This window comes from Ceratotherium simum, chromosome 15 (genome assembly GCF_057802395.1).
Source record: "Ceratotherium simum simum isolate JZ-2026a chromosome 15, ASM5780239v1, whole genome shotgun sequence".
Classification (NCBI taxonomy): Eukaryota; Metazoa; Chordata; class Mammalia; order Perissodactyla; family Rhinocerotidae; genus Ceratotherium; species Ceratotherium simum.
The window spans coordinates 30,945,243-30,968,235 of record NC_141914.1 but is presented as its reverse complement, the minus strand read 5'-3'; the positions used below and the strand labels follow the sequence as shown (position 1 = coordinate 30,968,235).

The following is a 22,993-nucleotide window of genomic DNA, read 5'->3' as shown; positions in this document are numbered from 1 at the left end:
AATCAAAAAGGAAATCAAGTCTGTTGGTAAGCTATTAAGAAAAAGAATAGTAGGAGAATGAAAATAAAATCCCTTCCCACTTGAAAATTAAAAATCACTATTCTGAAAACTAGTGAATCAAAGAGAAAATTCAGCCATAGTTGGAGGCATATGAAAATGTAAAGAATGTAACCCAAACTACAATCATTGGTCTTGAATGCTTTTCTAACTTCACAAGAATAGAAGAGAATACATAAATTATAACGTCAATTCAAATGTTAAAAAAAATTATCAGAGAAAATAAAAAGAATGGGAAAAGCAAAAATTCACAAATTAGAAAATAGAAAGCATATAGAATTATTAAATCTGAGAGGTGGTTCTTTAAAAATCACTAAAAATACATTTCTGGAAAAAATAAATGAAAAATAACACATAAAACTAGTTAGGATGAGAAAATATTAAAAGAGTTGTAGAAGGCATTAAAAATTATAAGAAAATACCACCCAAAATACTATGCTAAGGCTTGATAATCTCAAAGAAAAGGAATTATGTAGGCAAAAAAATTATTTTAAAAAACAGTTTTAAAAGAGGATAATCTAAATCAATCCTTTAAAAACTAATTCTTTCAAAAGAAGTATTTGCAACCAGATGATTTCACTGGGTTCATGCAAATTGTTGAGGAATAGACCATTTCTATCTATAAAATATTTTTCAGAGGAAATAAAAAGTCACAGAGTTTTCAAGTCTAATACCCAAACCTAAGGAAACACTATACAAAAAATTTCAGACCAATCTCATATAAAATGTAGATATTAAAAAAGTATAAAATTCAATTCAGGAAAAGTATTATCCACCACAAATAAGTAGGGTTTGCTCAAGAAAATGAAGTTGATTTTTTTTTGTTGTTAGTGCTGACTCCTAGTGACCCTGTGCACAGCAGAGTGGAATCCTGCGGGGTCTTTTTTGCGCCATCATCTCACCTTCCAGTGCTCTATCAGACAGTGCTCTGCTGATATTCACAGGGTTTTCATGGTCAGTTTTTTCAGAAGTGGGTGGCCAGGTCCTACTTCCTAGTCTGTCTAATCCAGAAGCTCCACTGAAACCTGTCCACCACAGGTGACCCTGCTGGTATTTGAAATACCAGTGGCGTAGCTTTCAGCATCACAGCAACACACAGTCACCACGGTATGACACCAACAGACGGGTGGTGTGGTTCCCTGACCAGGACATGAACCTAGGTTGCACCATTGAGAACACTGAATCTTAACCACTAGACCACCAGGGCTGGTGTGAGGATGATTTAATAATAAGTTTATAATATAACACATTCTAGCAATAGGTCAAAGGAGAAGAAAGTATAATCATCTCAGTAGGTGATGGGAAGGCATTTGATGAAATACGTCTCCCATTCTTGATTTTAAAACATACTCTTAATTTACTGGAAATAGAAGTTTGTTTTCTTTACATGATGCAGCCTGCCTTAAACCAATATTCAAAATCAAATTTACAAGTAAAAACTATTGGAAGTATTTTCATTAAGATGTAGAATTGTTTGCTGTTACCATTATTATTTAACATTGTCCTGGAAATTCTGGACTATATACTAAGACAGAAAATATAAATGGGCATTTTAGCTATTGGAAAGGAAAAAAGAATATTATTGCTTGCAGACGTTAATAATTATCTTTCTAGAACACTCAAGAATCAATGATTAAAAAGTTCAGAAAGGGTTCTGGATAGAAAATAAATGTAAACAGCATTAAAGCTTTTACATGTATTAGTGATAACCAGGTAGGAAAACAAAATGGGAAAAAGTCATTCACAATATAAATAAAAATACAAAAAACATAAAATTAGTTTCTTAAATAAATGTGCAGGAGAAAACTACAAATATTTACTAAGAGACATAAAAGAAAGCATGAATAAATCGAGAGTTGTGACTTGTTCTTAAACGTGAAGACTAAATTCTGTAAACAAATAAATTTTTCCCAAAGTATCAAAATCCCAAAGCTGATTTTTTCAAAAGCCTGACAATTTATCCTAGAGTTTATCTGGTAAAATGAATAAGAAAGAAAAGTAAGAAATTTTTGAAAAATGACGAGTTATGAGCAATACTCCAATCTTACTACTTATTAAAACTTATTATAAAACTGTAATTTTTAAAGCATAGTGGTAGATCAAGAATAGGCTGGGGGCTGGCCAGGTCGTGTAGTGGTTAAGTTCACACATTCCATTTCCGTGGCCTGGGGTTTGCGGGTTCGAATCCCGGGCGCGGACCTACACACTGCTCATCAAGCCATTCTGTGGCAGCATCCCACATACAAAATAGAGGAAGATTGGTACAGGTGTTAGCTCAGGGACAATCTTCCTCAAGTGAAAAAAAAGGAAGATTGGCAACAGACGTTAGCTCAGGGCCAATCATCCTCATCAAAAAAAAAAAAAAAAAGAATAGGCTGGCATATCAATGAAATGGAAAAGATGGTCTATAAACTAATTATATATAAATTAATATATAAGTATATAATATATATAATACAAAAACATACAATATAAACTATGTATATAAGAAAACCATTAATATACATGAATATAGGTGTGATAAAAGTGACATTACATTCAGTTGAGGAATAAATGACCAAAAGGAATATTGAATAATAAAATCTGCTGGGAAAACTAGTGACTAGTTGGATAAACTAGTTTGATGTCTACCTCAGACTACATGCCAAAATTAACATTAGATTCAAAAAGCATTAAAAGAAATAAAAGAAACTAAGTGATTACCTGATTTTGTAATAAGAATAAACTCTCTGTGCATAAAGGCAATGGAAAAAAGTCAGAAAGGAATAATTGGCTCATATAAATAAATAAGAAATATAACAGGAAGCCCATAGAAAAAAATGGATAAAAAATGTAAATAGATAATTCAAAGAAGAAGAAATGGCCAATAACATGAAAATAAGTTTACCCTCACTGGGGTCAAAGAAATGCACAGAATGATTACAGTCACTTGACCAATGTTATTAAGTTACTAAGAGGTCAAGTTGTATTTGAATTGGTTAGACATTTTTTATAAAATATCTTGACATCTATGTACGTGCTTAAAATCATTCTTGATGACTCACAATCGGACAGGACTCATGTGACCATTCAATAATGCATGTACTTTTCTGCAAATGTGCAGGTTTCTGCCTAACAGTTCTACCACCTATGAAAAGACCATTCAGGACTCAATTTTAGAGTAATGCAATCGTTTCCTTCTCAGCCAGTCACTTCACCAGTGAGTTGCAATTCTAGGGAGGGTGGGAGAGTGGAAAAAATATTCAAAAAGGAAAATTAAACTTCAAATACTTACAGTTTGTGTAGATAGGTTTTCGAAAGGGCTTTCCCTTAGAGAAGACAAACGCTAGTGTGATAAAGTTGAAGTTGGTGATGGGCCACAGTGTGGTGCTCTCAAAACTTAAAATTGAACCAGGATTCAGAGTTGCATTTCCAGTCCAGTCTCTTTCCAAACTCACATTTGTGGAGAAATTACTTTGGTTGTCCAGAAAGCACTTACTACAAAAGAATCAGCAGTGTTTATGGGACTTTGCATTCTATTTTTATCCAGCTGGTGGAAAAAAAATAGTTAATCACTACCATGGGACCTCAGCTTTCCAACTGTCCCAACCGGTGACTACCAAGACATATTTTGTTCACCTCTTGCAATGACAAAGCAGAAAAAAAATTCAGAGGAAGTCGAGACTGTTCTTCACCCAGCATTGCATTTAGAACAAGTGACATGTCTTGAAAGGGGCTGTATGACAAGTTTCTGTGGAATTCCTTTCAATTCAAAGTAAATGAACTGTGTGTGTATGTGTGGTGTTTTCTCTCTCGTGGACTAATGTAAGCCCCCTGAATTGAGTCCTGAGTTTGAATCTGCCTACTCTAAACCACTCTCCTCACACAATCAAAGGCTCTTCCTGAGGATCTGAACATGACACTCTCCTGCTTATGAGTGGCTATGGCTCTGTTTTGCTAATAAATTACGTTCAAACTTCTCAGGCAGGCCCAGGAGACCTTCACACTCTGGTCTCAATCTCCCTTTCCCGCCTTATCTTTTGCCCAGTCCTCCCAGGCTACTTAAATTCCAGACATATAGGAATATTCCCTGTTCTCCAAATATCACAATTTGCACACTTCTGGGGTCAGACATGCTGTTCCCTCTAACTTCACTGCATCTGAAACATCTTTACGTTTGCTGGCAAGTGTAACTAGTGTCCCCCTTTCCTCCCCCAGAGCTGCATTTAGCTTATTGTTCTGTAATTATTCATTCATATATTTTTATTTTCCACTCCTGGGATGAGAGTTCCTTGAATGTGGGATTTTTCTTTTGGTTTTATTTTTCTGTTTTACTTAAATTTATAACAAATCCTTAGCACCTAGCCGAGCAATGCCACATAATATTTTCTTAGAAAAATATTTATTTCAGATACGGGCTTTCCAAGTCCTGATTGATCTGTTTGCAATATTCATTTTTTTCAATAATCAAACGCACAAATCAGCTTTCTCATTCAGCTTCAAACTTTTTACTACTATTATAACGTTTCTAGATGAAATGCATTTCTCAATTGTGAACTCAAATGCAAGACTTAAGTCTTGTTATCCTTGGCTCCCTGGCGTCCCAAAATGTGCTTTGCATATAGTAGATGTTCAATTAATGTTTGCTGAATATATTAATGAAAAAATCAGTAACTGTTCTTGCACAAAGGGGACAGATAGACTAGAAGGCTTGAATTATAGAGTTTAACACCAAAATGTATCTAATCCAATATACTTACATTGCAGATGAGAAATTCTAGGGCTAGTATGGCTTGGCTGGTTAGTGATGGAGGCTGCCCATCCATCCTTACTCTTTTGGCCACACCATGTTGTCATCTAGATTCAATTAGAACTTTACTTCTCTGAATATATGCACTCCAATTTGGGGAAAAATCTGCTTTTGAAACAAAAATGAATTCTATATTCCAAGTAATAACTTGAATTGCTGAATTTTGGGTCTAAGTGACATCTTAGACATCATTTGGTAGTTTTCGATCTGTCTTTCACTGATTCCTGGGGTTCTGATGCCTTCAGGATCACAGTGGAGTGAGGGGGAGTTTGTACAAGCCCAACTTCAAAAAGAGCGGCTCTTTTCCGGCCTTTCCTTGTGGAGGTCAGGCAAGCTTTGTCAGAAAAGATAAAGTTTGAACATTTATAGTACAGTTCCCCTCATCTTACCCTTAATTTATAGTCAAAGAAATCAAAGCCTGGGGAGGTGAAGAGACTTGCTCTGATTCTACTGTTCAATTCAATCAGAAAAATGATACCATCAACTAACATTTTAATTTTAACATTCATTTGAAAAATCCAAACTAATTTAAGCAAATTTCTTTTGTACATCAGGGGCCAGCTAACTACAGCCCATAGGCCAAATCTGACTCACCCCTGTTTTTGTAAACAAAGTTTTATTGGAATACAGTCACACCCACTTGTTTACATATTGTCGATGGCTGCTTTTTCATAACAATGGTAGAGTTGAGTAGTTGCAACAGAGACCATCCAGCTCACAACACCTAAAATATTTACTACCTGGTCCTCTACAAGAAATGTTTGCTGACCCCTGCTCTATAGGATATCCCAACCATCAGGAATGAATACATTCATTCAGTCAAATAGCTGTTAGATCTATACATCAACAACCAGTGTGAAGATCTCTTCCCACCCACTTCACATGGCTCACCTCAGGACTCCACCCATTAACTGTGTTCTGTGTTCTACCCCATCATCAGTGTTTCGCGGTGTGGAGACACAACTTTTGTTAATTAAAATTTGAGGGTATATATTCAAACCAAGTTGCACAATGTCATTGGGTTCTAACTGTATCATCTTCAGAAAGGAAAACTAAGCACTGAACTTTACCTGTATCTGTAGACTTCACAATACCAGGGCTGCTGCTTCACACAGAGAAATGCACAGAGCTGCACTATGCAGGTGAAACAGACATTCAGAAAGACTGAGAGCAGCAGAGGAGGAGAGAGGAGATGTCCTGCTGGGCGGTATGGAGCCAGTTTTGGGTAGGCATGAGTTGAACTCACTGAAAGATAAATGCATTTTTCCCATTACAATTTCATTGTTGAGAATAAAAGATTGAGATCTTTATTATCTTAAGTCTTGCCTGAGGGTTCAGACTCAGCAAACATGAACTGAGGGTTTACATCCAGATAAGCTCATTGCCTAGCTACATATCCAACACTACCAGCCTTTGCCTCTTCCATGCTTTAGTTTCACCTTCAGAAATGAAAAGTAATGGGCTGGCCCGTGGCTTAGCGGTTAAGTGCGCGCGCTCTGCTACTGGCGGCCCGGGTTCGGATCCCAGGCGCGCACTGAGGCACCGCTTTTCTGGCCATGCTGAGGCCGCGTCCCACATACAGCAACTAGAAGGAAGTGCAACTGTGACATACAACTATCTTGTGGGGCTTTGGGGAACAAAAAAAAAAGGAAGAGGATTGGCAATAGATGTTAGCTCAGAGCCGGTCTTTCTCAGCAAAAAGAGGAGGATTAGCATGGATGTTAGCTCAGGGCTGATCTTCCTCACAAAAAAAAAAAAAAAAAAGAAATGAAAAGTAATGGTTAAAAGTTCTATAGTTAAAATATTTATGATATTGCATGATACAAATATTTTCCCCACAACCAGACTGACCAGGAATGATGTGTAAAAGAGGAAGATGGCCTTCCATATGGATAAGCAGTATTATTTATCTCAGTGACAATGAGAAAGTAGAGAGTTAAGATGAGGAGAGTAAGGAGGCATCTAGTAGACTAATCTTCATGTGCTGGGAAATTTTTTTTAAAAAAAGTTAACTCTATTATTCATTCAGCCAGCCTTCTCTGAGCAGTTTAGCACACCAGGACAGATGCTAGACGTGTGCTCTGTTCCCTCCTGGATAAGTGTGTAAATGGACAACTGCTAGAGCATTAGACTTGGTTAGGAAAAAGAATTCATAAAAAAATCTTGCTTCCAGATGAGAGTGTTAGAATATATATTTTTGATCCTAGGATTTATTATTTTTTTTAATTTAAAGGGTTGGAGTGAGCAAAGATTAAACAGGACAACAACAAACAAATGACTACATTCTTCTTAGAAGCCATATATTCTAACAGGCTGATGAAAATGGAATGTACTTGACTTCTTAGGGCAGAGCAGGAAAGAAGCATGGGAAGGTCAGGAATTAGATACACCACATTTACAGGTTTACATCATAGTCATGTTTCAGTTCTTGTCTTCATATCTGTCACCTCTTCTCTTTTCACAGCTTATCACTGGTTTCTTTGATATAAGGAAGAAAGTAGGGTGTGTATGCTTAGGTTTGTGTTCATGCATGTAGGGGCAGGGTGGTGGGGAGTGGGTGTCCAGTTTGGGGTAATAAAACTCCAAAGTACATCTTCAGTTTGCTGAGTGTGTGTTCTGGGGTAATCATGTAAACTCTTTTGTCCTTCATTTTCTCATGTATAAAATGAATGTGTTGGAATGTCTAAATGGTCTCCAAAGACTCTTCCAACTCATTTATTCTAAAGCTCTATGACTATCTAAGACTTTACCTTTACCAATTTCATCAAGATTTCCCCAGAAGGGTCTTGGTCAAGAGGCTGTGGGGTATGCAGAGACGAGAAGGACATCTTATCTGCTGTCAAAGAGCTTGAAGTCCAATGGAAGACACAGACAGTGTGTGTAATAAAGAATTTGGCTGGCCCTTGTCCCAGGTTCCTGGGAGGTTACCTCTAAACCCCTGGAACAAAGAATTTGGCTGGCTTTTCTCTTTTTTTTTTTTGCTGAGGAAGATTCACCCTGAGCTAACATCTGTGCCAGTCTTCCTCTATTTTGTATGTGAATTGCCTCCACAACACAGCCACCGACAAGTGGTGTAGGTCCACACCCCGGAACCGAACCTGGACCACTGAAGCAGAGCGCACCGAACTTAACCACTAGGCCAGAGGGCCGGCCACTAGAATTTGGCTGGCTTTTATCCCCAGCTTCTGGGATGTATTCTCTAAATCCTTGATTTTTCCTGAGTTGATAGAGTGTCTTCATTATTTGTGATGGGCTCTGATAGTTTAAAGTAACAAGATGACTGATGCTGGGCCTGAAGAAAGTTTGTGCTAAAGAGATGGCTCAGGATGGGAGGCTGGTCATGCCAAAAAGACCAACTGTGTGATTAGAGGGTTGAGGCTTTGAGCCACGTGATATCAGCCTGACCTTCATGGAGAGGAGGAGAGCTAGAGATTGAGTTCAACCTCATGGATGATGATTCAGTCAATCATGCCGACATAATGAAACCCCAATAAAAACTCCAGACACCAAAGCTCAGTTGAGCTTCCCTGTTTGGCAATACTCTTCATATTGTCACACACTGATGTACCAGGAGAGTGACGCAAACTGCCTCCCCAGGGAGAGGACAATGGAAATGTTATGTTTGGGACTCTCCCAGACCTTGCCTTATGTGTCTCTCCCTTTGGCCGGTTCTGATTTGTATCTTTTTATTATAATAAAATTATAATCATATTATAGCACTTCCCTGAGTTCTGTGAGTTGTTGCTATGAATTACTGAACTTGAGGGGTTATTGAGAACCTCCTTTTTCTGACTTCTAGGCAGAAGTGTGGGTGGCATGGAGACCCCTAACTTACAGCTGGTGTCTGAAGTGAGGGCAGTCTTGTGGGGGCTGTGCCCTTAACCTGTGAAGTTTGGTCTAACTCTGGGTAGTTGGTGTGAGAAGTCATTGCATGGGCACACAAGGAAGGGGCACACAATGTGGGCTGTGGTCAATGTCGATGATGAGTGCAAGTAGACTGTGCTCTGGGCTGCAGAAGGCAGACGCTGCAGTGCTTGGAGTTCTCTCTGACCTCCAATAACCAAGGTAGAATGTGGCCATAGAGTCCATAAAGAGGCTATGGGTAGTGGAGAGAGGTGTAATTGCATCTCTGTGCATCTGGCTTCCACCTCTTTGGTCTTCTCTTTCTCAGATGCTTATTGAATTTCTGGCATGTCCTTTCTTTTCTTTTTTTTTGGTGAGGAAGATCATCCCTGAGCTAACATCTGTGCCCATCTTCCTCTATTTTGTATACGGGACGCTGCCACAGCATGGCTTGATGAGCGGTGCATAGGTCCATGCCTGGGATCTGAACCTGAGAACCCCAGGCTGCCAAAGCAGAGCACACAAAGTTAACCACTATACCACTGGGCCAGCCCCTGGCTTTTCTTTTACACAGGAACAGTGGTAGATTGAATTATTGGCCTCATTTTGGAAGAGTGTACTTTACTTCCCCTTAATTTTGGTTTTACTGTGTGATTTTCTCTGGCCAAAGAGATGTTAGAAGTTTGCAGACTGCTTGTATGGCTTGGCTTGCTCTCTGGCTCTGCCCTCTGTGATCTGCAATGAGAGAACATGCCCAGGTCTATCCATTCATCCTGGCACCAGAATGAAAAATGTGGAGCAGACCTGAATCCAACCCATAGCCTGGACCAAGTCCCACTGATCTACATCCTAAAGCAGAGTGGCTCAGCTAAGCCCACCTAGATCATCTGAATGACAGTCAACATAAGAGCAATGAGTGGGTGTTGTAAGCCACTGAGTTTTGGGGGGTGGTTTGCTATGCAGCATTATTGTGGCAATAGCTGATTGATACAGAATTCTTAGATAAAGAGTATTTTAAATTTTTCTGTATTAGAAATTCCTAATACTTTCTGACAGGGACTTTGTATACCTGGCTATAAATAAAAATAAAAATAATGACTAGCATTTTAGGGCCCCTCCTAGGTTCCAGAGGCTATGCTAAGTGTTTAATAAACATAATCTTTATTTCTTTAAAAAGTAGTGCAAAATAGGTATCTTATCTCCTATTTTACAGGTGAAGAAACTGAGGTTCAGAGAAGTAAGAGTTCCTTGTTTGAAGACCCACAGTTAGTGATTTTCAAGGTGGTGATATAAACTCAAGCCTGTCTGATTGCAAAGCTCCATGTTCTCTGCTCTACAGAGTATTGCAGGGGAATGGATCCCATGAATTTAAAAGGATAAAAGGATGAGCCCTGAAATACAAGCTTGGATAGCAGTATCGTCTGCCAGCAGTCAGAATTTTTCTGAATTGTCCAGGTTTCCTTAAAACAATAATGATATATGCTATCAGATTGCGTGCAGAGGGATGAAAACCTGTGAAGTGGTATATTTTATTCTGAATTAATCTTTCCCTCTTCTGATTTGCCACAGCACATTGCTCATATTGCTGCTATAGTGAGGCTGCCTTGCATTAAATCTAGTTGTTTACACACGCACTCAGCAGACTGGGAGCTCTCTGAGGGAAGGCATCCTCTCTCTTTCCACTTCCTGTCCTTCACTGAACCTCGCACAGGGTCTGCTGTACGGGAGGACTTAACCGTTTCAAATTCTATTCTCAAAGTACTGTTTTTTAATTGTTCGGCATCATTCGGATAGAATGTAGGTGTGCTTCTCCTAAATAGTCGGCCTACTTATATTATGGACATTTCAAGTCATGTAAATCAAATTTCAGGAGGCTCATGAACCTACCTAAACTACATGCAAAACTTTGAGTGTGCATCCTGAGATTTTTAAGGTGAAAAGATCTATATCATCCATCAGATTCTCCAAGGGGACTAAGACCCAGAAAAGGTTAGGAGTCATTGAAGTACTGATGGAATTTATGTAGGAGATGGGTTTATATAATGGATGAATTCTCTCCTGAAGCCTCCTTCTCTGGGCACTGCCTCCTCCCATATCTTGGGGTGGTTGTCTGAATTACATGGAGCTAAATTACGTGACTCCACATTCATTCACAGAAATGATTGGCTTAGAGGTGGGCATCTTACTCAAGTTAGGTCAATAAATTTTCTCTTCAAAAGATTTGCAAGTGAGACACTGAGAGGCTGAGCTAATTAGAAGTTATGGAGAGTCAATAGCAGAGTAACCATTTAGGGCCAAGTGCAAGGTGAATGAGTAGAAATCAGATGAAAACAGTAAGAACAGAAAGAAGAAGAAAGAGACAAGACGGTCTCTTGGAAATAAAGAAAGCAGTCTCTATTTTTCACCCTTTAATGTTCTGGCCCTCCTCAGGCCCAGGTGCTTTTGGGTTTCTATTCTCAGATTTTTTTTTTTTATAATTATATTCTTAAGCATCCCCTTACCTTTATTTTCTTAATCTAATTTGAGTGGGTCTTACTGAAGACCACAGAGATGTAGCTAGAACAAATTCCTTTCAAGATGGCTTCTATACCTATTAGGGTCAAATTGGACTTCAAGAAGTGCATTTTCTTAATTGACTTCCCTGACTTCATCTTACTTTTCTCCTTGATTTTCCCTTTAATATATTGTATCTTGTCTTATTAGCTGTCTTTGTATGTTGCCTTGAAATCTTGTGGGAACAAGGCAGGTTGTGTATAGATAAACAAGTAAACAAATAAATCAAATACGTGGTGGTATTGTCTTTGTCTCATACTAATTCAGGCTTAAGGTCAAAAGCCCTAACCTGGGAACCTGGAAATCTAGGTGCCTTGGTGAGAGTGATTTTACATGGATCGTCCAATCATCAATGACTCCAAACGTGTGCAGATGAATGTCCACAGTCCTCAGCCTGGTAGCCAAGACTCTGTGATCTGACCCAATTCACCTTGTCAAATTTTATCTCCTGCTGTGTCTTTTCACATACCCTACAGTGTGGTCAAATTGAAAAACTCACGCCCCGTATTTATCGGCTCTCTCTGCTCATGCTGCTTCCTTCTACTTGAAATGCTCTTCTTTTAGTAAAAGATCTTTGAAATCTATCCATCCCTCCTATTTTGGTGCAAATGCTACCTCTCCGCAATCTCTCTCTCTTTTCTCCATTGCCATCTCCTCTCTCACCCCAGATTAGCAGAAGCAATATCTCCTTTCTCTGAATTCCCAAAGCATCTGTTGTTTTCTGGCACTCACTACTTTCGACCTGCATTTCATTCATTCATGTATGTGAACCTCCCACTAAACTCTAAAATTCAGCAATCAGCCTTTTTATGCCCCAGGCACCTGTGTGCCTAACATGTAGTAGGAGATGAACATATCTATGGGGATGTTGAATGGGGTTTTTCCTTTTGTCTGGGGAATTTTGCTGAGCCTCATATTTGAGGCAATGAATGGTAAGTGCCAATTTAATGTAAAGAGAGATGATTACCATATCTCCATTGTACCTACTCAGAGGGATCCACTCCAGTCCTTCAACTGTAAGCGTGTCCCTCCTTCCCCCAATTACCTATGTACTGACTATATAAGAGAAAACTACAGAGATTATCAAGAGATTCTTTAAAGAGATTGTTAGGAGCAGCAGGAACTGTGGTTTCCTTCCCAGCATCACCCCAACCCAAATGAGGGGACGTCCTAAGAGCCACTTTAGGAGAGACCTGAAGTGGTTTTGAGGGGGAAGATTGGCTTGCTCATTCTCCTGTTGCAATATCAGAAGGAAGAGAGAGGGGGCAGCAGTGAGAGAAAGCTACTACCTGGTAAGTCAGGTAGAAGCTATGGAAATTAGCCAGGCTAGAGCTGTCTTGGAAGGAATCTGCCCACTGGGGCAGTCTGCTGGGGCTAGAGTGCCCAGCAATAGAAATGGGCTTTGTGGTATGTACCACTAGAAGGCAGTTGCTGAAAAGAATCCTGAGGAGTCAGAGGGAGAGAGCACCACCCATGTCAGGGAGCAGTCTGGTCCAGACTAATCTACAGAGAATCTCTGAAGAACCTAAGAACTCACCAGTGAGCCCCATACAAATTGCCTGAATTTAGATGCCTGCCATGTTAGAAGGCACTTGACAGGAGAGAACTACAACAGCTCCACCTAAATAAAAAGTCCTTTGCTCTTGTTGATCTCATATTCCCTGAAGCAGGGTTGGAGAGTAGGTCACACAAGGAAAGTAGAGACCATGGCCTTCTCTCCCACTGCTTGCTCCAAGCCATAGGTCAGGCTTGATGTAGGGGAAGAAAAGCTCTGAATTGGATGAAAACATGAAATGTTAATTTACAATACTTGGACTTTTCATTTCTAATGATGAGATCATTTTAATGTCTGGAATTGACCAGGAAATGATCTTCCTGTGGGATGATTGAGCTTGCAGGGATGGGAATGAATAGTGTTTGAAGGCAGAGGGTATAAAACAAACAAAAATAGCTGTTTATGACTCTATTTCTCATCTTCACCAAACTACCCTTAGTCCAGCCCATTTACTGAACAAGCTACACGTTTTTCGAATAATAAATGGAAAAAGTATTGTCATTCTGATAGAATATTATGCTTCTGATCTATCCCTTCTGAGACTGTTTTCTCCCACTGGTAACAATGGTTCTGCCTTGAGTTATCCCAACTCTCCCACCTAGCCCACTCTGAGATAAGAGGCTAAGTTTCATCGGGTGATCAACTGGCATGAAGGTCAACAGGCTATTGCCATGGGAAAGAGTGAAGTATACCCACCACCATGCAAGTCAATTTCATAACCAATATCATGGAATTAAGTGTGTAAAAGCTCAAAATAACTTGCTCAAAGTCATCTAGCAATTCTGAGGCAAGGTTACCACTCATGTTTTTGGATTTCTAATCAAACAGTCTACTTGTACGCAGTCTAATTCTTTTCAAGGGCTCATTGAGTTAGCCAGTCATCTTAAAAGAAGAAAAAGAGGATAAATACAGCGTGACATTATTCATCTTGCAATGAGCACTTACAATGTGTGGTGCGCTGTGCTGTACACTTTACATGCATTATTTTATCTGATCCTCACAACCCTTTGAGGACATTTCATATGAGGAAATTATTTTTTTCATAATAATTTGCCAAAGTTTGCAGACATAGGGCCTGATGGAGGATGGCCACCGCCTTCACCTTCCTACTACTGCCTGTTAGCTTTGCTCTTGGAACTTCCTGCTGCCCTTTTTTCTTTTTAGCATCATTGATCATGTTTACAAGTAAATCACACAAATTGCTTAAAAATATCCAACATTGCAGAAGCAATATCATTGATTCAAAATTATCCAGTCATATGAATATTAATAACATGTAGAAAAATATTTCAATGGGCCGTGAATAGACATTTCAACCCTAAGAATCAAAATTGGTATTACTTACATCTCTGACACTGGTAAATTTTGTCATTGGGTTGATATAATAAATGACTTCAATATCAGTTTCAGGTTTTACAATGCTACGTGAAATTCTCAAGGTTATTAATATCCTGCACTGCCTGATGTTTTATCTGTTATTTTTCATAACACTCTCATTGTTGAACAAGGAAAAAGAGATGACAATGTCATTCTTTTTCTTTGCTCTCTGTTGAGATCGTCACCTTTCTCACTTATTAAGAGTCAGTATGAAGCCCCGAGTTCTTTGATAGGAAATACTTTATCAGTGTCATCTCAAAGGAAGGAAATGAGTAATAACTGCTGTAAGACACACCTTGCTTTTGAGAGAATTCCACTAGAAGAAAATGCTAGCATTTGTTCTCACACATCAAAGCCCTAGCAAAAACCTGGCTTCACATCAATGTGAAGCATAGCTGAATAATGGAAAGTGACCTTTGGGTTTTAAAGATTTCTCTTTCCAGATTTCTTGTACATTTTTCTAAGTACAACACACAAACCTACAAAGAACTCAGAATACATTGACAATTTTATGAGGTTAAGACCTATTTGCTATCAAGATATTTTAATGCCAAGTCTGAGAACTTCAAACCTCAAGTTACTCTCAAATCTCTTTAAAAATATTCATAGGTAATGAGGTTTTAGTAGTTAAGGTGCGCCTTTCTCAGAGGCTCTCGTTTCTATGAGCATTTCTAGAATTTCATGGATAAATACAATAACAGTCTACTTTGCTAAAGAGCTTACTTGTTAAAGAGATCATCAAGGTAATGGCTATATCTTGTATGAGATACTGGTAATTCCCAAAGAGTTGTAGTTGCTGAAAAAGAAAGAAAAGTAAATATGTGTTGATTCTGCCATTATAGCATTTTTATCATCACCAATACTCTTTTCAAAAATAGTCAGGAAGCAACTGGTTTTTTTTTTTCTTTCTTCTGTTTAGGAAAAAAATAACTTACCTAAGATCTTTAGCATCTCACTGGGTAGAATGAAACCAGATCACTATTTTCCCCAGCTTAACTTAATTCCATATTAGCAACAAGAGTTATTCAGTTGAGAAACACCCTTCCATTGGCCACAGTAATTCTGGCAGCTGTAGTCTCAGCGTAGACAGTTGAATTTTTGACATAAGATAGTAAAGCCTGAAAGTTCCACTGGGAACTTCAAACTTAAAATTTGAAGTGAAGGCCTCAAATCATTCAGCAGATGTTTCTCTCCATCCTTATCCTTGGATGGAGTTCACAACATAGTTCTCTTGGAGTCCATTCACTTTCACAAACTGAACAAGTGCCCCTATCCCAAGTAAGTGCATGGCAGACTTCAGTCTGGTATGCCTGCCTTCCTAAGGTTTGTGTAGACATAGAACTTCTTTTAAGTTCACATTTATGGAGTTGAAATATTTAAATAGAAAAGGCAACTCGTTACTCTCCAGAAACTTGCTATGGCAGTACCTTATGCAGCCAGGACTGAGCATTAAATTATAATCTGGATCTGAGCACATTACAGGCGAGATTTATGCAAATGAAAAATATTTCTGGTCTCTTAGAGAGTGAACCCAAGGCCCAGAATTTTCCAGGTGAATGTCCTTGGGGTACAGTCTGATTTATATCTAGACTATCAGAGTGAATGGCCTCAGAGTGGACTATGGTTCCAACTCTATCCATGAAGACTTTAGAACTGAAATTCTGCTTTCATATTTTTGAGAGGCTACAAATGGTTCCTAGGTGTCCCTCTCCTCCTCTAATTCTTTCTCTGTCTCTTTTACCTTTCCTTTTCATATCCTTTCCCCCTTATAATTGTAAAATTATAGACACGCAGGGTGAGATGGGACAGGGAGAAACGTTCAAAGGCAGCTTTAGTTCTCATTCTAGGAGCAGCTTTCATAGAACTGTGGAGGGCTTTGGAAATCAGCCAGTCTGACTTCCCAGAGGAAGATAAAGGCTTGGCCAAGAGCAAGACCTAATTTGTTCTTAGTGACAGAGGCAGGACTTGAATCCAGGCTTCCTGACTCCTAATCCAGTTCCTGTTTCTGTCTACCCGGCTGCCCCTTAGACCTCTGTGTGATCCTTGCAAGCAACAGCCCACCAGATGCTGCAGTCTTGTGGTCCTCTCATTCACCTCTCAAATGTCTCAGGAAAGCAGTAGAATAACTCCCTCTCTGACGTGTTCCCTGAGCCTGTTGGATCATTTTGCTATGGAGCAAGTTATGACTGAACTAACGAAGATTATTTTCAACCTATCCATATTTCTTCCATACAGCTAATTAATTCCTAAATGATTATTTTTATCATTTAATTTCAAAAGTCTTTTTTTTAATTTTTAAAGAATTATTAATCCTTTACTAATGACATCTCTAAGTGTGTAAGTTCTGGGCAGACTCAGAAGTAAAGCTCTTGTATGGGAGTTTTTCTAGCTTTTGAGCCCTTCAAAGTCAAATTCAACAACTTTTCTCTCTTTTTATCTCTTCTTCGTCTTTTGCCATAAATATTCCACAGTTGGAGATTGATCCATTTCCTGCTGAGTTATATTTAGGCTGCTCTGAAGCTCTCTTCATACTCCAAGTGAAGAAACAGAGGCTCAAAGAAGTTAAGTGTCTCAGGTTTTCTAAAGAAAAACAACACTCCTAGAAAACTGATCTACATCCACTTATTTCTAGTTCCATGTTTCATCCACAGTTATAACAAGTTCCCAAGATTGCAGACATTTATTTTCACAAATGTCATTTATTTATAAAGCATTAAATCCTGTGTAGGAGCCACACTCCACAGAATAAACCAAGGATGTAAATGCAATTAGAACTGGGAAGAAATTATTTTGGTTCATACCCAATAGAGCAGTGATGTACTAGTAAACTGGATCAGGTTGTACATGGTCAAGTATTTAAATGCCCCAAAGGATGAAACCAGAGCAGCTCGGCCTTCTCTGTTTAAAAAAAAGAAAATAATAACTGGTTATGTAGGATACACATCTCCCAGTCTCTTTTATATTTCAAAAAGAGTTCAGTTTTTAATAGCCTACTGAATTACATTCATTTAATCACTGATTCATCCTCTCAGTTATTTTTCTAACTACTCATTGACTCATTCATTTTATCCTTCAATCATGACTTCACTCACTGATTCATAAACTCACTTTTATTTAGAGTTTATGAGGTACCAGCATTATGCTAAGAGTCACAGAGGATATAAAATGAATCAGTCATGGTTCTCATCTTCAGCAAGCTTTGAGTGAATTAAGGAGATTAACAGTACGTTATAAACACAATACAACAATATGATAAGGTGCAAAATGTCAAGCATTGACTTGACTGTGACCCATTACATCCTGACAACACTTGCTTCCCAAGAATTGAACTGTGTGTGTTTTACTGTCCCTTAGAGACATAAAGCCAAAGGACGGGGGCTCTCGCATTTGAGGAAGTGTGGCTGTGACCCCAATATTTGAGATGTAATGGATTTTGTTGGCTTTAATACTCCAGGAAGAACCCAGGGTAATAATCTGAGCTGGTGTGGAGATCAAGAGAGATAAAGACAACAGTAAAAAATGCAGCTTAAAAAGTACATATTCCCCCTTTTAAAAAATTCTGTTGGAGCTGTTATTCCTTTAACTGAGGCTTGGCTGGGTGGAGGGTTAAGACAGGCCAAAGAAGACAGTGTGAGGTGGTGGCGCACAATGGAGGACTGAGGAACCTGGCCAACATCTCCTCCTGCAGCCCCCTCTTGTCAAGGTAGAAGTGAATCCATATGGGAGGCAGCCCACATCCTCTTCATTCCCAGTCCCCAGTGACACGGACGCCTGCACTGCTCAAAGACTTTGTCAACAGAACAGTGAAATGAGAAAGAAAATCTAAAAAGCCAAAGTAATAGCCACTTTGCCTCAGACAAGATGAGAAGGTTCAGGTGGAAGGTGGGCCAGGATGCTTTGGGCAGGTGTTTTGCACCAGGCTGGGAGGCACTGCTGTTTGTTTTCAACACAGACGGTGGAGCAGAAGACAAGGTGAGAACGAGCAAGCGTGTGTAGCCTGGATCATTTTCTGACACAAACTTTGTGATTTCATCCTTGTTTCTGCAGTTGTGTACATTTCCAGGAAAAGTAAGACGCTCAGATTCAAAGGAAAGTGCAAAGAAACATTCTAAGTAAAGCACCAAGGGTGTTTGCATGGGCCTCCAAAATTACTGCTATTCCTAATGATTAGGAATTTTAAGCAGCTCACATTTATTTATGTATTCTACAAACATTCATTGACTGCTCTGATGTACCCGGCTTAGTGCCAGGCGCAAAGATACAGAAATGAACAAGGTACGAGCCTTGCCTTAAAGGACTTGAACTATGACAACAAGTCAATCAGGTTTCAAAGGATAAAAATGAAAACCTGTGGATCCAGACCTATGCATCTAAAACTGTACCTCATCACCCTTCTAGAGGATATTTTCTCAGGAATAAGCGTGTATCAATGATAGCAAGGGTAAAATGAGCCCAACAGAGCTGAGCCGTATCTAATTTTTATGAATCTATGAAATATAAAGGCAGAAGAGTTTCTACCCTGATGTCTTACTAAACCATCTGTCATTAGAGAAATTTTATATTATGACTTGTATTTTAAAACAGTATATGGCATTCATAAATGCAATGGGCCACTTGCATGAGAAAGAGCATCTGAAGTTCAAATGCCACCGCCTTTGGATGGAACAAGTCGGCACTTTGTGCAACCGTCCAGGAGTTCAAATGCCCTATGCAAGGCCTCCATACCTGGTGCTTCAGTTTAACCTCCACAACTCCCCTCTGAGAAGCCTTCCAGCCCAATTTGGCTCTTGGGCCCCTGCATTCTCCAATTAAAACCTCATTTCTAAATATGGCTCTTCATTTCCCCCACCTGAATTCCCTCTCACCTCCTTCCTGTTTCCATAAGGCCTATCCGTCCTTCAAGTTGCAACTCCCCTGCTGAAACCTTCCCTTCTGGCTTGAGCTATCACACTGAACTACTAGAATAATTACTGTATTGTTTGGCCGTTAATTTATTTAAAGCTAATTTATTGAGCACTTCTCACATATCAGGCATAAGATTCCCTTGTTTTGTGACTATATCTATCTCCATCTATATCTATATCCTTTACTGGAATGCAAGTCCTCCAGGGTGGGCTCTGTCTCATTCTTAAACCAACACATTTCCAAGCACACTATTTAAAAAGAGCTCCATGAGTTGTGTTGATGATGGAAAGCATGAAATAGCGTGAGGGTCCTGAGCACTCTCATTTTGTAGTCATCATGACATGAATGGGGGTTAAGGCAACAGAGACAGTAAAGAAAGGGCTTGGAGAGACTCTCTGAAAGCCAAACCAGTAAAACATAATGCCTGGTTGGCTAGGGATGAAAAAGAGGAAAGAGTTAAAAACACTCTGAGGTTTGAGCCTCAGTGATGGACTCTAACACCCAAATGGTCCTCAGAAGCGGACACATGGGAGCTGGGAAGAGGAGCTGCTTTGGAGGCAGGGGAGGTGATGATGTCGAGGGTGTAGAAGAACACAGGTGCAGGCTCCCAGTGTTCAGGGAGCTGTGCCAAGCTGTCTTGCTGATATGCAGCCAGACATGGACGTGGAAATTCAAGCCTGGCACCTTTAGGTGAATAATTCCTGCCAGTTACTGCCATTCAGATGCACCGAGGGACACACCAGAGAACTTCATGGTTGTCTTTTTTGTATAAACCTCAAGATTTAGATATGTCTTCCAGATCATTGGCCAGGAAGATGGCCTGAAGTTACCCCACAGTATTACAGAAAGCAATAGGAGAATAAGATTTATGAACAAAATATAAATCTAAATGTTTAGCTACATTTAAAGTATAAGTACAAGATCAGAAATGAGAGAGGAGTGGAGGTGAGGGAGCTATATCGGGAAAATAAACAGTTTTTAATTCCTTCCTTTTCCCTAACCACTGCCAATCAATTCTAAAAGTCTTTTATGTAGCCATTTTGGATATTCACTAATTTATATTTTTGAGACATTTGGGGAAGCAATCTGGTGGAATGTTCCTTTTCTGCTTCCTCACTCATCCCCGACTCTTGAGAAAAAGGTTCCAGCAAGCATCCAGCATACAAAATAAAGGAGAGGAGAAGTAAGAAACGCAGTTAGTTTTTAAATATCAACTCTAGCCTTTAATTGTCCACATGACCCAGCCATTTATCCTTTAAGACTCAGCAAAAGTCACTTTATTGTGGCTTTTACCAGCATTCTCAAGCAGCACTAACGCCTCCCTTCATTTGTGTTCCAGTAGAACTTTACCCATAGCTCTGTTGTTACATTTATCTCTTTAAACTATAGTTGAATTCTGTCCAGAGCCAGACAATGGGCCCGTCAGTCATGGAGTGGAAGGGAAGAAGTGGCTTACTTGATGAGACGAGGCACACACTCGATGTTGACTGTTTTCGAGGTGAAAGGGGATGCCACAGATGCCTCCTGCTCTGACAGCGAAATGCCCGCATGAGCCATTTTCAAAGCCTGGAATGGTAAATCCATGTTACACTCGTTACTCCTCAGGCCAGGCTCTAACTGTTCAAGCACCATGAGGCTATTCTTCACATTATAGAGCTTATAACACTGCACCCTTCCACCTCTGGCTCTCTGTTTATGCTGGCCCTCCACCTGGAATCCTCTGATCCACGAAGTCACCAACTGAAGAGGCACCAACTAAACAATGATCTAGAGGTAGGAGGGTGGTGTGTGTGTGCATGTGCGTGTGTGCATGTGTGTGTGTTAGTTGTGGGGGTATAGACATGATAAGAAAACGGAAGCCCTCATTCAAGAAATCTATTAAAAAGATGACAGCATTTGGATGAACATCTGTAGGGGACTTCACCGTTACAGATCTTACACTTAGCGAGCCATCTTCATGAACAACAGGAAAAGATATCTAATCCCCACCTTTTCCTGGGCTGATCCAGCCAACCAGCTAACTGCTGGGATGAAGTATGGGGCCCACAGCATCTTCACTGGAGACAGGGACCAGATCACACTCATCACAGAATCATTCCAGGACATGTGTTGCCTCACTGAAATAAGAGCTAATTCATTTCTCATTAAGACTGACAACTGTCCCGACAGTGCACAGAGCAGACGGTGGCCAATAAGCAGGCCAGCAAGCCCCTAATCCTACAAGAATTGTGTGAGCATAAAATGAGATTTTGTATTTCTATAGTTCTGTAGAACTACAATGTACCTGGTTACTGTAGCCGGTACATACTAAATGCATGTTCAATAAATATTAGAATATTTCCTTCTTCCTCTTTTCTCACTTAGGATTTTGTATCTCTGTTATATAATTCAGGCCATCTAGTTTATGTCAGGGTTAGATTTATTCAGGATTCTTTCCCCCACCAGACAATGAACTCTTTGGGGGCAGAGGCTATGTCCTTTCTAGCACTCAATTTGTTTGTTTTGTTCTAAATTCCTCATAATTAATGGGAATGGGTATGCATGCTAGATTTTGAAAGCAGACTAACAACTAGCTTCTTCTCATGAAGCATAAGGCAGAAAAATTCAAAATAGGTCTCTAAGGATGAACATAATTTTTCACAGAACTTTGAAGAAAATATTTTAGAAGGAAGTAAAACAAATACTCAGATCTTAAGTATTTAATAGGCTTTGGAAATACAAAGCAATCCTCTTCACTTTTTGTCCTACAAATTAGCTACTAAAATATTTTCTTATGTGCATAAATCTTCAAGGTAGGCTACAGTTTCAATCATATCTTCAGAATTCAGATTATAAAACATGCACTGCCTTCTATTGCATATAAGAAGTAATCTGCTAAGAATCATTTAATTTAGGCTTGCTAGAGTATGTAATAACCAAATAGTTTGGTCTATGATTTCACTGAGCATCAGAATTTTTGGATAAAGCCAACTTTTAAAAGCTAACCCTGGAGTAGAAGTTTGGCAGGAATAAATACAATTTACAGATAATTCAAAATCTTTAACCATCAGTTTCAAACTTTTCCTTCACTAAACCTTTACTAGCCATGTGACTTGGGGCAAAAAGAGAATTCACCTGCCTGAGACTCATTTCCTTATTGATAACACAAGAGAATTAAACTAGCTAGTCTTGTAAAGTTGCTTCTGGGTCTGAAATACGGGAGTCTAAGTGGTCTTTCCTGGCCTTTATTCTTCTAGGAGTTGCCAGAAACAGCTGAAATGACTCATCTCACCTTACTCCTCTCCACTTCCAACCCACACTCAGGTAGGGGTGGATATGAACAGCAAAATGATAAGTGATTGCCAGCAGAAGGGTAAAGAGATAGACCCAGGGACTGTGGGGTCCTCAAGAGAGAGATTAATGAACTGCCTGCATTGGCAGAAGTAATTTCTACTCACCCCACAGTCATTAGCTCCATCTCCACACATGCCCACATAATAACTGCAGGGGAAAGGATAAGAAAAATTAATAGCTTAACGCCTCACTTGAATAATTTCCATCATAACTAACTCACATGCGATGAGTGTGTGTGTGTGTGTGCTGAACACATGTGGAATCAGGCTGAAGGAAAATAACTTGGAGAGAAATATTCCCAGAGGAATAAGGCCATCGTATGATTTAAATCATTTCAATCAATCACATGGATACTGCCAAGGACGTCCATAAGGATGCTCATACACTTCAAAAGAAGTTCCGTTTGATGATATCAACCAAGGCCAAGCTTAAGAGTGTGCAGTCATAATCAGAGCACTTCCGCACCGTCTAACGCACAGATCATAACCTAATCCATCTGTGTTTTGGTTGCTGACTGTGGCTGAAAGTTTAGAGTTTAGACACTAGGATGAGAAACATTTGGGAAATGGTTTAACAGACAT

At 39.4% G+C, this 22,993-nt stretch overlaps 1 protein-coding gene across 1 annotated transcript in view; it reads right to left on the bottom strand.

Annotated features, from left to right (window-relative positions):
• Positions 1-22,993, bottom strand: part of ATP13A5 (ATPase 13A5) — a 110,233-nt gene that overhangs the window by 7,561 nt on the left and 79,679 nt on the right. Inside the window, exons 22-27 of the mRNA XM_087439409.1 lie at positions 22,517-22,559; positions 20,536-20,645; positions 16,976-17,072; positions 14,898-14,970; positions 5,917-6,091; positions 3,332-3,534 (exon numbers count right to left, since the gene is read on the bottom strand). Coding sequence (XP_087295535.1) covers positions 3,332-3,534; positions 5,917-6,091; positions 14,898-14,970; positions 16,976-17,072; positions 20,536-20,645; positions 22,517-22,559 — 701 coding nt within the window. The remainder of the gene's footprint in view (positions 1-3,331; positions 3,535-5,916; positions 6,092-14,897; positions 14,971-16,975; positions 17,073-20,535; positions 20,646-22,516; positions 22,560-22,993) is intronic.